The following is a 17,035-nucleotide window of genomic DNA, read 5'->3' on the forward strand; positions in this document are numbered from 1 at the left end:
CGGGTTTTGGTTTCCTCAGCAACTTTGATGAAAACCCCTAGTTTGTTGCTAATGTCTGCTAGCCTTTCTTCTTTCCAGTATTCCACAGGGAGGGAATACATGCGTATCCAGACTGGAGCCCAACTGAAGTCTTATTTATCAGGGTTGAACCTAGGTTTCCAGTACCGGAGGTATAGAGCTGATGAGTTAAAAAATATGGGCCTCCTTCGAATATGCGAGATTTGTCCTCCACACAGTGGAAAATGGCCATGAAGAAGCCTTTGGGTCCAAGCTGCAGAGTGACTTGGCCTTTAGGCTTCCATTTTGAAGCTATCCATCCCTGCAGTGCCTTTTTAGTGGGCCAGAATCCGAGAAACTTGCCTATGAGCGCATGGTCCTGCATGAACTGGATCTCGCTGTTAATGCAGTGACTGGGGAGATCGACTTTGATTCGTTCTGTAGCTTTCAGGATGCAGGTAGCCGAGGTTACCTTTGGCTGTGATGAAGAGGCTTTTCGGTGCACGCCTTTTTCTTTGTCTTCTGTCTCACCTAGTACTGAGGGATTCGCTTCGCTATTTGTCAGTTTTGCTCCCTGATCATTTTCAGTGTTACCGCCAGGAGGGGTCAGAGGATTTGCAGTCTGTTCATTGTCAGAGGCTGGAGCTAAGTGAGGAGGGGGGGAGGATCCCACCCCTCCTGCGGGCGTGTCCATGGAAGGAGGTCAGAAGGAGCCCGGCGGCATGAGCTCAGAAGGTCAGGGGAGTACAGAGATTAGGGTTGTCGCGTTGCTAGAAGGCAAGGCATTCGCATTCTGTGAGGAAATCCACACTCTGTCTAGTTTCTATTTTTTTAAATTTTATATGTTATGGTTAATTTTTTTTACATTTTATATATTTTTTTAATGTCATTTCTATATATCTTTTGATATTTGATTTCTTTTGTTCATGTTTTCTTATGTATCTTTCATATATATATATATATATATATATATATATATATATATATATATATATATATATATGATATATATATATATATATATATATATATATATATATATATATATATATATATATAGATATATATATATATATGGAGCCCATGTCGATACCTGTCTAGCAACCCGATCCTATTATGTGCAATTTGATAGTTGATTTTAAATTTTCCGTTATAATGAATCAAATCTACCCCACAATGTATTAATTTCATGTTTGGTCTTTAAGTTTTCATTACAATGGGTTGAGCTCACCTACACTGCATGTCAATTTGATAGTTCATTTTTATTTTTATTTTTTGCAATGTAGTTGTCTTAGGCTAAGATTTTAAAATCGCTATACATTTAACTTTTAAAAAAAATACTCTTAGTATAATAACTCTTTCATTCATGTGTTTATTTTTAATGTTTTTTTAGTGATAATTTTTTTCCATAATGTCATGCTTGAAATATTTTGAAAATTTAAGATTGTTTTATAGTCATAACCTTTGATTTTAATTCCATGGTTGAAAACTTGTGAGGAATTTAATGTTTTTCTAAGTCGTGATATTTTATCTTTAATGCTATGGCTGAAACAGTTACAAGTATTTTTTCTTAGCACCATGCTTGAAAATTGTTGGAATTTTAAGGTTTTTCAAAGAAGCAATATTTTAAATTTAATGTCATACTTAAAAATCGTCATAATTTTAAGGCTTTTAAAAGACGTGATATTTTATCTTTAATATCATGCTTGAAAATTGTTGGAAATTTAAAGGTTTTTCAAAGTCATGATGTTTTATTTTTAACGTCATTATTAAAAAATGTTAAAAATGTACCCTGAAAAAAAAAGACGTTATTCTCGCATCAACACTTTTCGATTTCAAGATGTTTTTTGCACCAAACAAAATGACTTTTATTTCTTTTTACTGCTATTTTTAAAAAATAGTGAACATTTACTCTGAAAAAAATGGTGATGCAGAATCAACACTTTTTATTTTTGGGTTGCTTTTTCATTTTTTTTGGGATTTTTGGGTTCGAATATCTGCTTTGAGGTAATAGTTCCCATTTGATTGGTAACTATGTTTGAAGGTAAATGCAATAAATACACACTCATGATATGAAATGTGACTTGTATTAAGGTGGTGTGAAGGGTTTCTTTAGTGCAAGTTAGCCTTTCAGAATGTGATTGTGAATAAGTTCCAAAAGTGTGCCAAGTACGTTATGAATGAAAAATGTGAATGTGATTGGTCGCAAAATTTTGAGGTATCCAATAATTATTTTACACAAAATTTGTGAGTATAAGAGACTTAGAAGATATAAGAAAGTCATTCCTTCGAAAGTTCAACATAGGGGCTCCAAAGTTTTTAGATGTTGGAAAATGTGGGGAGTTGTTGTATTGGATAAAACATAGGAATAATAGTACTAATAGGGTTAATTTCCCTAGGTAAAGAAACCTCGAGAGAAAGTTGTCCCACATAACATAAAATTATTCCAATGTTTTTTTTTTTTTCTAGTTAAGACTAACCTAAGTAACCATGGGGGATTTGAACAAGTGACCTATCGCAAGGACTGCCTTAACAGGGCACCCATTCACCATCAATCCAAAGCCCCATGGGAAAAATTATTCCAATGTTGATATGCACTACTGAAAAAATTATTGGCCCCAGACTGGCTAGAAGCAATTGTAGATCCCCCTTCATGTTCCTTGAATAAGGTATGCCTATGTTAGGTAAATTAAATATAGGTGTAGATGAACTAGGAGTAAATATCAAATATCTCGTTGGTTAACTAGGGTTTTCCCCCATTCCGAACATAAATGTGGATGAAGGCATATAAACAAACAATGATTGAAAAATTGTAGGGTTCATAGAAGTATTTGTTGGAACTCCTCAGGAAGAAGAGAGATGTGTTGTAGGAGGAGTAGATATTTTCATACTAAGTAGTGGTAGTGATGACATGGTAGTATATATTTCTAATGTAGATGGTAAATAGAGACCCATCTCCCCCATGGTAGAGTTAGTGCTCTGACCAGACATATGATGAGAAAATAGAGAAAAGGCTTCAGTATCGTAAGTTCTTAATTCTACTAGAATGGGGCCAAAAGGGTCAGCCAAAGGAGGTTTTACATGTTTTATGGACTCTTGTCAATAACTTTGACAATAACAAAATCTTCCCCCTAAGGACAAAGGTTATCTCCCTGAACCCAAGTATGGTCTAAGCCCTATTTTGCCAGAGTTATCCTATGTCTTTGAGGTGGTGGACCTTTCTCTCCGGGAGAAAGGTTTAAAATTCTATGAGAATGTCAGATTATTTTTAGCCATGTGTAATATTTTTTACTAAGAAATTAAATTAATTAAGACATCTCTATGTCCAACTTCACTCAAACTAAATAACACACATTAAAAAAATAAGTCAAGAAAACACAAACTAATAGAGAGAGAAAGGGATCTTCCAATTACTATATCATGGTTGATTAGTTGATCAGTTTCCAAGTCGACAGTGAATATCTGGTTGGGATAGTTACATTGGAAACATGTTTAACACTACTTTTAGACCCAACACAAGTACCCTTATTAGTAGTGGGGTCCCTATAGTAGGTAAAAGTGAGATTGATGAACATCCACCCTAGGTACTACAAGGACATTCCCCTCACCATCACCCATGTAAGGAACCTAATATTATGGCCAACAAAGCTATTGCATACAACAAGCCTACTTGGCGGAATAGTCATTAGACATATCTACACGCAAGTTCAGGGAAACTTTTCCCAAAACCCCCTATGAGATTTCTTTAAGAAATTTATACACCTCTCAAGTGAGTCCCCAAGTAATACATGTAGATCAACTCTACCAAAATAAATTCAAGTCTAGTAGATTAGTTAGTTGGCTCCAATGTGACTTTGTGAATAACCCTTGTGTGAGAATGGCTTCCCAGTAAATGTGCCACTGCAAATGGATTTTCCCTCACTATTACAAGATGCTAGGATTATTCTTGTGGTCTTTGAGAGCTTACCTCACTCCCCTAATCTAAGATCATAGCCTAAGCTATTGTTGGTGTGCTATGAGTGAAAAGAAAAAATCTTGAATTGATTTTAATGAGTATTAATTTTATGGTTTTTATTTCCTCAAAGGGTAGTGATGTGCAACTAACATGGTGTGAAAATACTCAAGACACAAACATAATCTAAGCTATATGGAAATGCAATTTTTTCCTTTTTTCATTCAATGAAATCTAGCTATAGAAGGGAAGAGAGTCCTTTTCATTTTCAAAAGAGTGACACCAAGATAGCATGCTCTCAATTTACACTCCTAAAATTCTTTAAATTTATAGAAAAATATTACCTAAAAAACGATTGAAGAAGACACTAAATAAGTGCTTAGAAAAAACCAAACAAGAACACCATGTAGTCAAACGTTGAAACTTGGATTTACGATAAAAAAGACGACCAAAATAAATTTATGAAAATATGACAAACAAAAGGAAGGAACTGAAAATAATATTTTAGGATTATAGTTCAATGGACAACAAACAGATGCAACAACATTGATCTAAAAAGATTAGAAAACCAAACCCTCATTCAAGGCCAAGACTAGAGAAGTATGGAAACAAATGAGGATTTTTCATATGATCAAGTAGACAAATATGAAACACTCAAACAAAATTCTTAGTGATATTCTTTCACAACCACAAATACTCATTAGTTTTTATAATACAAGTGAAATACACTTTATAATAAAGTTATGAAATAACTTAATTTGGTGTAATTTTTTTCGAAAAGTAGTTTAAAAAAAGACTTGAACTCAAGGCCACTTACTAAATAATGTAACTTTCAACCAAGTGAGAAAATAAAAAACACATAACAGAACAAATGAAAGAAGTTAACCCACCAAGAATGCACAACAAAGAGGATATGAAGGAAATAAAACAACTTTTTTCTTTATTTCTAATTTTTTGAGATCACATATAATAGAAGGAAAAGAGCATTCACAAAATGGAAGAGTAGAAATCATGTAATAAAAACAAAAAAATGAAATAGGAGATCTATAATAATGACTTAAAATGGAAAGGTTCAAACTATATATCTCCATATCTTACAAAAAATCCATATCTTTGGAAAACTAGCACTTTTTTTTATGAAATGGAAGATTTTATTAACTAAAAGAAATGATTTGGATGCAATGGACTAATATTCTTAGGCCATACATTTAATAAAATAGAATATCTTGGAAATGTGGCAACCCAAGCTCAAGATCTTGTTCAACAATGGGAGTGCCTCTTCAAACTACCTCTAATACCATGCTTGAGAGGAAAGGTATTTCATATAAGAGAAAGAGAAATTCCTTCAATATTCATTCATACAACCATATCAAAGATAATGACACTAGAACCTTTACATGGTTTAAAACTCTTTAACATGGAAAAACTCCATATTCCTAGCCAACATTATCACTTGAGAGAATTTTATTAATACCAAAGAAAATTATTTATATAAGAGAGTTTCTCACAATTGATCATGATCCATGACTCTTAATGCTCTTTAACTAAATATTATGGACAAATTAGGTGCTAAACCATGGATCAATAGCCATTAATATTTAGGAGAATATGTTCTATCATATCACTCTATGTCTAGAATAAATCTTGACCACTGGATTCATGCAACTAGTGCATACTAAAGAAATACACTTTTACCTAATAGATGCATTATGCGAAGTTGAACTTTAGAAGCTCCTTAGTGTATAAATATTCTAACAGTTATCTATTGGTATTTTGCACCAATGATAAAATTATTATAAATACTATTGTTTTAAATGACATAAAATACATATTTATTATTTCAAAATATTATGGTGTATATTCCTAAGACCAAAGCTTTAGATGTTCCATACACCCTAGGGCTTTAAATATCACATATGTAGCAATGCTTGATAATGACAAATAGTGCCAACATCTCAATACAAATGTTCAAAATTCCATGTCCCTCGAGTGCATATGGCGATATAGGAACCAATACAATTATATAAACCATAGAGGAAGCAATGTAATGGTAACACATGCACCAATGTTGTATTTAAGTGTATAAGAACCATATATTTTGAAAATAAAATGAACATAATGGTGCAATCTAGTGCATAAACATTATATGAGCATCAATATGTCATAACACAATGTGCATAAACATTATATTAGTATCGATATGTCGTAGAAAAAAATGAGTGACTTGGTGTGTAATCAATATATGACTTCAAGTGTTTATATTCATATGCATGAATTTGGGCTTATTTGTCAAATGTGCACTAGTGCATGTTACATGAATGAACACTAAAAAAGAAAACTTCCACAAAAACCCTTGCTCACTGACCCTTTTTAGTTATAACAAATATTTGTTAGAACCTTCACTACAAATGGCAAAGGTTATAGTAGAGGATTTTTTTGAAAATCTTTCCCAATATCATAACACTAAAAAAACTATGCATAAACCTCTACTACAAGGTGTGTTGCTCCTAGTGAATAGTGTCATAAAGCCCTACTTGAACCTTCCTTAACTCAACATCCATGAACAACAATTGGAAACCATGATAAGAGTTGTATCTAATAAATATATGGCATTTTTATTGAATATGGGCACTCTTATGAGGTATTGAGAATAATGGATACTTCGTGATCCATTAATCATATTTAAAGGAAATAAGTTAATATAATCCAAATCAAAACCTTTCTTCTTAGGCTGAAGAGCAATGGGCGAGTCCTTGAACGACAACGTCTAACCTGTATTAGTTATCACTCTACTCTGAGGGTGCTACAGATGTCATGAATAACTTAGTTGTGAATAGAGAATGGGTCTTAGGGTCTAACCATGTTCATAAGAGGAAAAAGGACATTTTTCGATAAATGATACTTCTTAGGATCAAGTGCCAAGAAGAAAACCCGCCATCCTCAAAACATTCCCCTTATTTAGGGATCTTCCAACTATGAGTGGCTTAGCATGAGATGTTATGATCTTATTTGTATGACCAATGAGACTTACATATTGAAAATAAAATTTCCTATATTTCATACGTATACACCATGTTTTAATAAATTGTGGATGTTCCTTGAATAATGTCTCTCATTCAATTATGTTATATTTAGAAATTTATATTACAAGTAAAGTGTCATGAAAAGGAAGCATTATCTTTCACACGTTGATATAAGATAATAGGAGTAACAATGGTGTTAAAAAGAGGTATTTTTTCATCCCAAAACCAAAATTTCGTTATTAGGCTTACCACCGTAAAATATTTCTCTTCTCGAAGTGTATTGTTCAAACTAATCATGTGATGAAAGTCAAGTCCAATTTATTTGTCTAAAGTAATATTCTCTATGTTTTCAATGTCACATATAAAATGAGTTCTAGTGATATTTTTGGATTTGATAATGACAACGTTTTTTTAGTCAATACTTACTAAGATACTCATTATACAAAAGAAATCCTTAAGAACTTTTAGTTTCTTGATATTAAAGACACAACTCATCATAAAAACAATTATTAGATTAAGAAAAATGATGACTATCCCTTCTAAAATAGTGATAGCACGACTTCTTTCTTAAAAACATATTTCTACCTTATCAATACCAATGTAAAAAAATAAAAGATAAATAACGAAATTTCTTTAATTTCCTACCCTACAAATAATTTATAATTTATTTTGGTCCAGTCATAATGAGCCTTATCGTAAAAAAACTCTTAACTCTTTTAATATATCCTTAATGTTATTCCTTAGAACAATGATAACAACCTTAATAAGATTAACGAAACGATATAAAAGATTAGTTTTACCATTATGCATTTCTTTCCAATGTTCCTAAATATAATTAGGTTATGCACATTCAAATGATAGTTTTTAAAACTAGACTAACTTTCAACCTTTTGTAAATAACCTTCTAATTAAATTTTAATATTTTTTTTCAAAATTATTGTATTTTGAAAAAAATTAATTGTAATAAAAATAAAAACATATTTTTTTAAATATTTATTTCTGAGTTGAGAGGCTCATTTTACAGTCTAGTATAGTATGAGGGGATCTGTAGGTTCCAACCGTAATCATTTAAAATAAAAATAAAAAATAAAAATTATGTTCTAAATAGAAAGGATCTGTAGGCTCCAACGGTAATCATTTAAAATAAAAATAAAAAATAAAAATTATGTTCTAAATAGAAAAATAATGTCGACTATAATTAAAAAAACAAGTGAATGTGTGATTGAAATACTTTTCAAAAATATTTCAACAAAAGATTGAAAAAAACTATTTGAAGATCTATGTTAAATAATTTATGTCGATATCAACTCTATATATATCTATATATGTAGTGAAAAAAAATTAAGTTTTTTATGGTTAAAATTTTTATGTGGTCCTATATATAGTCTATTTAACATTCAAAAATACATTAGATATCATTTTTGGGATTCAACTGCGTTAAGTAAGTCATTCAAACGTATGACCATTTCCATGAGAGGTAGTCGTAACTGACTAATTTCTCATGATTTTTGAATAGTTCACTTAGCACTCATTGCATCGGGTGATGCTCACAGGGGTGAAGAAGTGGGATTGAAACTAGTGAAATGTGGAGAACGAATCACATAGCATCAATCATCACTTTCGGGGCTTGCACCCGGTAACACAATATATTTTACACCGATAAATCTACAATTTAAATAATGAAAAATAACACAAGCTAATGAGATCACTACCCATTAATTTTACTCTTGTATTTTATTACTCAAGTAACTTGGCAAAATGTGAATGAAACTTCCTTAAAACTACAACATTAAGAACTTAGATAACGTGAAGCAATATGTCAATCAGAGTATACTTTTTAATCTTTACAAAATTTATCTTCTTGTAATTTAGTTCTATATTTGCCAATGCATGAAGTACTATTCTTTTCAGAATTTTGACCTCCATATGAAAAGTAACCATTTCTCCCCCTAAAACTAATTCACATGTTTCATGATTTCTTAAAAAATTTACATCTCTATATAGTAACAGAAATAATACGATGGATGTGTTGCTCAAATATTTAACTTGAAGTGCATTTTTGTGAAAAACGCATTCAAATGCCCATTAACTACGCAGTAACTACAAAAAAAATCTGAGCGGATGAACTGGCTAGTGATTACAAAAAACTTATGAGCTGACGAGAGCGGTAAACGATCGGTTTGGTTGTCGGAGGCATCAGTTAGGTTTCCTACAGTTTGTTCGGATCTCTCCGCTTGTGCCTGTGAGAGGATTGATGTTTCCCATATTCACCATAGCAGCGGCAAAGTCCGTGAAAAAATTGTTCTGTTTGGTGCTGTAGGTAGAAACCATGGAGTCTGTAGAACCTCCGCTATACAGCTGCTGGTCGGAGTGGAGAAGTCCCTTTTGGCTTCTGAGATTACTGTAGTAGTTGTTATCAAAAGTGGTTGGAGTAAGGAGGTCCAAAGGCGAGAGATTATCGTCGCTTCCAGTACTCGGGCAGTTTGTGCTGAGGGAAGTGGCGAATGCTGCGTTGATGTTGGATTCGTTGTAGATGCGAGTCCTAAAGTTTGTGCACCGCGCTTGACCAATAGTATGCGCACCTAGTTCAATAACATATTGCCAAATAAAATTTCAGATCATATGGTGACCATATCTTGTTCAATCTCCATGATATAAACATTGGAGGTGTGTTGTGAAATATTATATATACCTGACAGAGCAACCATATCCTGAGTTGAAAGACCCTTAGCTTGAAAAGATGAGATGAGAGCGCTAAGGTTGGAAGTGGGAGCCGGAATGTTGGTGTTTGCAGCACTTAGGCTGGCAGTCCTGGAGTCTCTCCTTCCAAGCATCACTGTCCATGTTGGCCCTCCCAACTGCGATCAACAAAATTGAAGATCAAATCTAATTAACACTTCCCTTAAGAAATATTTCTCTACGCACACGAACAGTGCGATTGTCAATTTTTTCTGAGTGTAGAGTGTAGACAATACCGAACGATTCTCAATTTTTTCTATGAGTGTCGAGTGTAGACAATACGTGTAGAATGTGCAGGAAATTTCGACAAAATAAACCATTAACCACAATTAGATATCTCGTTACATATTTCTAAATGAAGGAAACTTTTCCAGGTACCAACGTAAGCTATGCAGAGGATATTCATTCAATCACCAAGTTGACCATTCATATAAATGATCACGCATGCTAGATTATGGGAATATCTTGAATTCTGACGGTTAGAAGAGAGGTTAGATAATTGATTTTTTTAATTTTTTGAGATATTTTTTAAATTTGTAGTGACTTATAAATTCAAGACACAATTTCCTAGTCGAATTTAAATTATCTCTGTGAATGTGATTTAAGATAGTAAAATGTATACCACCAGCCTCTCACCAGCCTCCCTTAGATGAGTGGAAAGAGTTACAGATTCACTATAATTAAAAAAAAAGAAGAGTAAAGTTATTTCAGATAAGGATTTAGGAATATGACAGAGCTGAGAGCGACACTAATTTTTTTATTTCATTTTTATTGGTTTATTTTAAGAATATTCTGGAAATGAGAATCTGCTCTAGTCTTATGTTTGTTGCTGATTGGACATGGTTGCGGTCAGGCTGTTTATTGCTGATTGGACATGGTTGCGGTCAGGCATTATCAAATATTTGGGGAACCAGCCATCTACATAAAAATACTGATTAAATCAAGTTAAACATAAAAATATCGATTAAATCAAGTTAGACATAAAAATATCAGTTAAATCCAGCTAGACAGTAAATTTAATTTAATTTCAAAATTAATCTCTTTTTGGTTTCACTTAGTTGTTCAAGCTTATCTATGATTCTTTCCGTCTTATAAGTCAAATTCTAAAAATTTCCAAAATATACCATGAAAATAAGGAAGACAAAAGCAATAGATAATTACTTCGACAACAGAATCTCGAGCAGCAATCGCTAAAATATCAGCGCATGAAACGACTCCGCTGCAAACTGTTTCCACTTGGGACTTGATAGTGTCTATCACATCGAAACCCCTCACCGAATTGTTGTTTGGAACAGCGGTCTTTTCCCCAGTTATATTCGAAGAGTCGTCCAGCAGCAAGGACCCGTCGCAACCCTGCAAGAAAACTCTTGTTTTTCACAATCACGGAAATACCGAAATCTAGGTCTACCAATCTGAAAAAAAACAGCAAATGGACTTTCAAACGAGGAACTGACAAACAGAAACATCAGATTACATTAACGAAGCAGTCGTGAAAGTGAAGGCGGAGGAGTGATGCCCCCATGCGCTTCTCTTTGGCCACCGCTTGCTTCACAGCGGCCTTCACCGTCGAGAGGGCCTTGGGACATGACGTATCATAATACGTTGAGCTCAACTGGGCGTACGCGGTGGCCGAACACAAAGCCATAACGATACAGGCGAGGAATCGCATAGCTGTAGAGAAAGCCATGGTAACGAAATGAAAATGCAGTGAAATCGAAGAAATGAAATGCAGTGAAATCGAAGAAAATGGAACGCAGTGCAATGCAATGAAAACTTGGGCGGATTTGAATGGTATTTATAGTTGCAGGTATTCAGCCCGTCGAGTTGCAGTTGGAAGGACACCGACATTAACGCGTACCTTAAGCACTGTAGGCACCATCTATTTTCCAAGCTTCTTTCTGCTTACTTTGTGAAAAGGTCGAACTCTGGATCCCTACGATTATTCGGTTCCCAACGCGTAGATTTCGTGGAAAGTGGGATCGATCTGCCATACGCGGTCAGGCCGACCAAAAAAGAATCCGAAGTTGCAAACATCCGGAACCTCTTAGAAAAAGTTCTCTTTATATGATGTTGCTAAAGGTTGGGAAATACATGAGAAACTTCACATATAGGATGATGTAAGACTTCTATGTATTTTGTGCGAGAATATCTACTGCTAGGTCAACCATGTCATTCCTGGAATCCCAACATGTCGACATCATCCTCTTGCCTAGCAATTTAAAAATTAGACGTAATAACACGTAAGTTTGTCTGATATATCGCAAAGTCAATAACATGTCCAAGTCAGACGGAAAATAACGTACTTTCCTTCACTAACACTCTGAGCCACAGAAGGAGGTATACACCGTTCACACTTATCTCTGTAAAATGTAGACTGCAATTTAAAAATTCAATATATAAGGCCTCACAAATACACATTAAATTTTAGGAAATAAAATAATAAAATAATTAACATTAATTTTAGGAAATAAAATAATTAACCTACTTACTGAGGTATAATATTTAAGTAATATTAAAAGTATAATATTCAAGTAAGTAATATTTGTGGAGGAACATTAATGATGATTGAAATATTAATTAAATTATTATAAATGAATAAAATTAAAATATTGAGTAAATAATTTTTAACGGAATTATGCTACGGTTAGGTTTTTCAATTTTATGTATATTCAATGATTTGATTAAGGCCATAATTTTTCATGTGCCATACTTGAGGATATTAGACATGGATGGCATTGATTACTTGCATGAGTGGATCAGCGAGGAGGGAGCCCCTCCAGAAATTCTCAATAACAAACTGCAAGGGATGTGGGAACTTTAATGGGAAATGGCTATAAGAGTTAAATGGGAAATGGCTATAAGAGTTAAAATCTGGTGTTTGGTATGCAATGTCAATGTCTTTCTCACCTCAAAGGGAGGTGTTCACTAAAAGTGATAGTAAACCTTAAGTTTATGTTGCTTCACAATAGATTGGAAGGATATCATCAACACATGAAAGATCATGCTTTAATTTGTAAATTAATTGCCATTTGGCTGAAGGAGTGAGATGTAATGAAGTGGATTCACGTTAAATGACAACAGAAGGCCAAGTCAAGCTGAAAATAGGAGCCAACGTTTTTCACTGTAATCTTCTCCAAGTTAACGGATCTAGCTAGGGTCTTTGAAAATGGCCCTTATTTTTCAATAATGTTTTTTTTTTTTAGATTTTGGGAAGAGTGATATAATCTCTAGAAAGAACAATTTCTAGTGATATAATCTCAAGAAAGAATAATTTCTAACAACTCCATTTTGTGTGCGGCTTTTATAACTGCTAGATTGTTGGTTTTTGTTAGCTACTATCTGTATTCAACTCCGCCTAATGAAAGGGAATAAATTTATTATTTTGAAGCTCATGTAGGCTCTAAAGCAAAGGTTGGCCCCACTAGCTAAATGATTTGACCCTTGGTCAAAACCCACTTGATTTGACTACTATATATTGACATTTGACCTTACTCATCTCGAAACCAATTTAGTTCACACAAAAAAAATCATATTATAATATTTTTTTCACACATGCGAAGGAGAGAGAGAAGAAGAACAAATAATTTTGACTAGCATTTACCACTGTTTGAATGAATTTCTGAGGTGTTTGATCAAATCCTCTAAGGCACTGTTTAATTGAATTTCCGATGTGTTTGACTGAATCTTGTAAGACTCTATTTGACTGAATTTTCTGTGGCTTTGTTTGACCGAATCTTTGAAGTAGTTGATCGATATTTTCTAAGGCAATGGACTAATATATTTTGGGAAATTAATGAAGAATTTCTAGGAAAGTTTGACCAAGTTTTAGGTAGCCTCCTCGACTACAATTTGACAGATATTTTGTTATAGCAAATTCTAGATAGCATTGACCGAACCTTGATTAGGCAATTTGACGAAGTTTGTGGGCATTTTGACTAAACTTCTAGACAATAGCAAGAGGCTCAAATTCAACCTATTTGACCAAGGGAATGGAAACCAAGGGAAAGAGGATTCTTGTTGAATCCATCAAAGACCACTTCATTCAATTTTTTTCAGGGATGATGACTTCAAATCAAATATATGTTACCCTAGAAGGGTTGTATACAATTAACAACAATGAGCATAAAATGACCTTACGGAAATAACTTCGTAATATTCAAACGAATAGATCATATACTGTGGCTTATTACTTAATGAGGACCTCTCAATTAAGAGATCATATCCAGGCCATTAGGGAAAATATTGATGAATTAGAACTTCTGACTATAACAGTTAATGGTTTCTAGATTCGTGGGATTATTTTGTAGTAGAACAAATATACCAATGTTTGATCAACTATGGATCTCCTATACCCAAGGGGAGTTTAGGCTAATATCAAAAGGAAATATTCACAGACCTCAAGATAGTGAATCCCTAACATTTGCAATTCATTTTAATAATGGTAAAGGAAGAAGAAAGTTTGTTAAATTTCAGAAGAGCAATACAAGTAGAAGCTTTTCTCCCGTTCAATACCAAAAGAAAAAGGGCATTGAATGTTTCCATTGTCACAAGTTTGGTCACTATAAAAACAGATCTCCTTAAGGGAAGAATGATAAAAAGTGGAAAGGAAAGAAACATGATTTAGCAGTAGACATTAATGATGATGAGTATTCACAATAAAATAAATAAAAATAAGACAAAACAAATGATGATGAAAACAAGGATATGCTTGAATTCCAATGGTTTTTAAAAATAGGTAAAAAGAAAGAGGGAGATGACAATTCCCTACAATCCTCAAATTATAAGTACTTTATATCTTTCTTCCTTAATATTATTTTATTATTATTTATCCTATTGTCTTTACTTCTTTTGCTTGGTCATAATCAATTCTTCCATGACCTCCTAATGAGGTTTGTAGGTATGTGGTGAAAGCTGCCAAGGATATGATTATAAAAGAAGATGGAAGCATTGAGAAGAATGAAGAAGAGTTTGTGGCAAGAGGATTCTCACAAGATCAATCTTAAACTTAACTAGAGAGATTTATGTTTAAGGGGGAGAAATTGTCCTAACATAAGGAACCATACCAGATGATTGGAAAAGCTTCTAGTTTAGAAGGAACAAGCAACTAGGTAGTTTACAAGTAGGAATATTAGCCCATCATGAAGAAGATGTATGAAAAATTATGTCGAGACTTGAAGGGAAGTCAGTGGTGACCTCCAAGTGGATCTACAAGATCAAGCACGCGGTATATGGAAACACAGAGAAGTACAAAGCGATATTCATGGCAAGAGGGTTCTCCCATAAAGAGGAAGAGGACTATTATGAGACAATTGCTCTGATTTCCAGGGAAACTTCTATAAATATTGATTCTACTATGAGTTAGAAATCGCATTAGATGAATGTGAAAACTACTTTCCTCAATGGAGTGATTGAGGAGGAATTGAACATAAAGAAACCTCAGGGATGTGAGGTACATGAGAGAGAGACTTGAAACTGCAGATAAAAGAAGGCTTTGAATAGACTCAATTAGGAGCCCCGAGATTAGTATTCTCAGATTGATGAATATTTGATGAAATATTGGTTGATTTTGTTATTATACAACTTGTATCCGACAATAGTAGGACTCATATAACAGAGGGAGTAGTAGTGGTAGGAGGATTCTCTTGTGTGATGGAGGGTGATATCAAGCCTTGTTTCTAATGAATAATTGAAAATTACTCAAATGGGGGACGGATCATTAATTGTTTCTTTTAAATGATAAAAATCAATTTGTTTTGTTAGCTTCTAAACTTTTCTTTTGCATTTATCAGAGTGTCATATGTATTCAACATATACCAAAGAATTCAAAGGCATTCACACAAGAAACACATTCAACATTCAACACAATAGAACACCATATCTAAGTGAAAAAGCCATAAAGTGAAAAACCATGAATTTTGGTTGAAGTGATGTGAAGGCAAACTCCTACTCCCCTTACTACATCACGATTTTTGTAGGCTTCTACCCATAGGAAGCTACTACGTCAAATTTATTCTGTAAACTCCAAAATTCTAAGAAGCTCCTACTTCCTTTTTAATAGGCTCCAACCTGCTCTTTTTCAGGCCATTACCTAAAAGGAAACTAAAATCCCATACTCAATTATAAATTAATGTTACTGGTTACCTGGTCACTTTTCTCTGCCCAAAACTTTGTTTCTATCCTTTGTTTTGTAGCTTCTATTCTCTGCTTCTCTTTCTCAATTTTTCTTTTATTATGTTCCTCCTCTTCTTTTTCTCCTTACCAGGTTATTTATAAATTATCTCTCTTTATCTTAAAATTTAGGTTCAACTAGCACATTTTTCATTCAAAATGACATATTTTATATACAAATATCTATGAATGTTTGTATCCCATGCAAGGGTTCGAATTCAATAGTTATCACTTTGTATTCTAAGGTACAATCTTCCTCTTCATTTCCAAATTTGTAACTAAAGTCATGCTAAATACTCCACGGATTGCTTACAAAACTTTAGAAGTGTATTCCAACAACAATGATTGCATAAGATAAAAGTTATTTTATTTTTTCATATTTGTACTAGCTACTTTTTTAATGACTTCAAACATTCTTCTAAAATGTCTTCAACATCTATAACATGGTTATTCTTGGATTTTATGGATTTTAATTTCATGGACAATCAACAATTAACATTATTAACATATAATAATCAACATTTGCACATCACATCACTTTAATTAGCCTCGAGTCTTCGTGGAATCAACCTTGAGTCTTCATGTAATCATCCTTGTGTCTTCATGTAATCGGCATAACCATTGTAATAAACCTTCATGTGTCTTGATGTAATTAGCCTTGTGTCAGCATGTAATCATCCTTATGTATTCAACTGACACCAACATAACCATTTGAAATCAATGCTAAAATTACAAACTCTGTGTTGCCAACATTCTCCCCCCTTTGGCATTAATGGCAATGCTATTATTCTCCTCTTTTTGTTCTTCCTCCTTATGTATCCTTACTTTCTTCTGAATTTATCCTATTATCTTCCTACCTCCCCATTTGGAATTAATGGAAATGGGTTCTTGTTTGTGTTTACCTCCCTTTCATCTTCAACAAGGGTTTTAGACATAGTTTGAAACCAAAGGTGAAAAAAAAAATTCATAATTCTTTTGGCATAGAAAGAAAATTAATAATAATCCATGAGCTTCTTGTATAGTGAATAAAGGTGATTAATTTACCTCAAACCTTCCAAAGATAATATGAAAAAAACTTTTAAACTAGAGGCAAGAGAGAAAATACCATACTAAGTTCCAGAATGCATGGAGAATGTATTAGAAAATGGCTCATACT

At 33.3% G+C, this 17,035-nt stretch overlaps 1 protein-coding gene across 1 annotated transcript; it reads right to left on the reverse strand.

Moving 5' to 3' along the window:
- Window positions 1-8,999: 8,999 nt before the first annotated feature.
- Window positions 9,000-11,490, reverse strand: LOC149138372 (cationic peroxidase 1-like). The gene is made up of 4 exons (XM_089449995.1): window positions 11,186-11,490; window positions 10,873-11,064; window positions 9,665-9,830; window positions 9,000-9,554 (listed from the first exon to the last, which is right to left on the reverse strand). Exons 1-4 carry the CDS (start codon window positions 11,396-11,398, stop codon window positions 9,169-9,171), a joined length of 957 nt encoding a protein of 318 aa, XP_089306121.1. The 5' UTR covers window positions 11,399-11,490; the 3' UTR covers window positions 9,000-9,168.
- Window positions 11,491-17,035: the final 5,545 nt, after the last annotated feature.

Source organism: Pinus tabuliformis, chromosome X (assembly GCF_031772625.1).
Source record: "Pinus tabuliformis cultivar Carrire ecotype Pingquan chromosome X, CPIR1, whole genome shotgun sequence".
Classification (NCBI taxonomy): domain Eukaryota; kingdom Viridiplantae; phylum Streptophyta; class Pinopsida; order Pinales; family Pinaceae; genus Pinus; species Pinus tabuliformis.

Bases quoted from the DNA above. Each gene is read 5' to 3' on its own strand.
- LOC149138372 (XM_089449995.1), bottom strand. From the start codon at position 11,398: ATGGCTTTCTCTACAGCTATGCGATTCCTCGCCTGTATCGTTATGGCT. The intron at 9,831-10,872 runs GTAATTATCTAT...TGTTGATCGCAG, and splicing joins CTCGAGATTCTGTTGTCGAA to TTGGGAGGGCCAACATGGAC. The intron at 9,555-9,664 runs GTATATATAATA...TTATTGAACTAG, and splicing joins GGATATGGTTGCTCTGTCAG to GTGCGCATACTATTGGTCAA.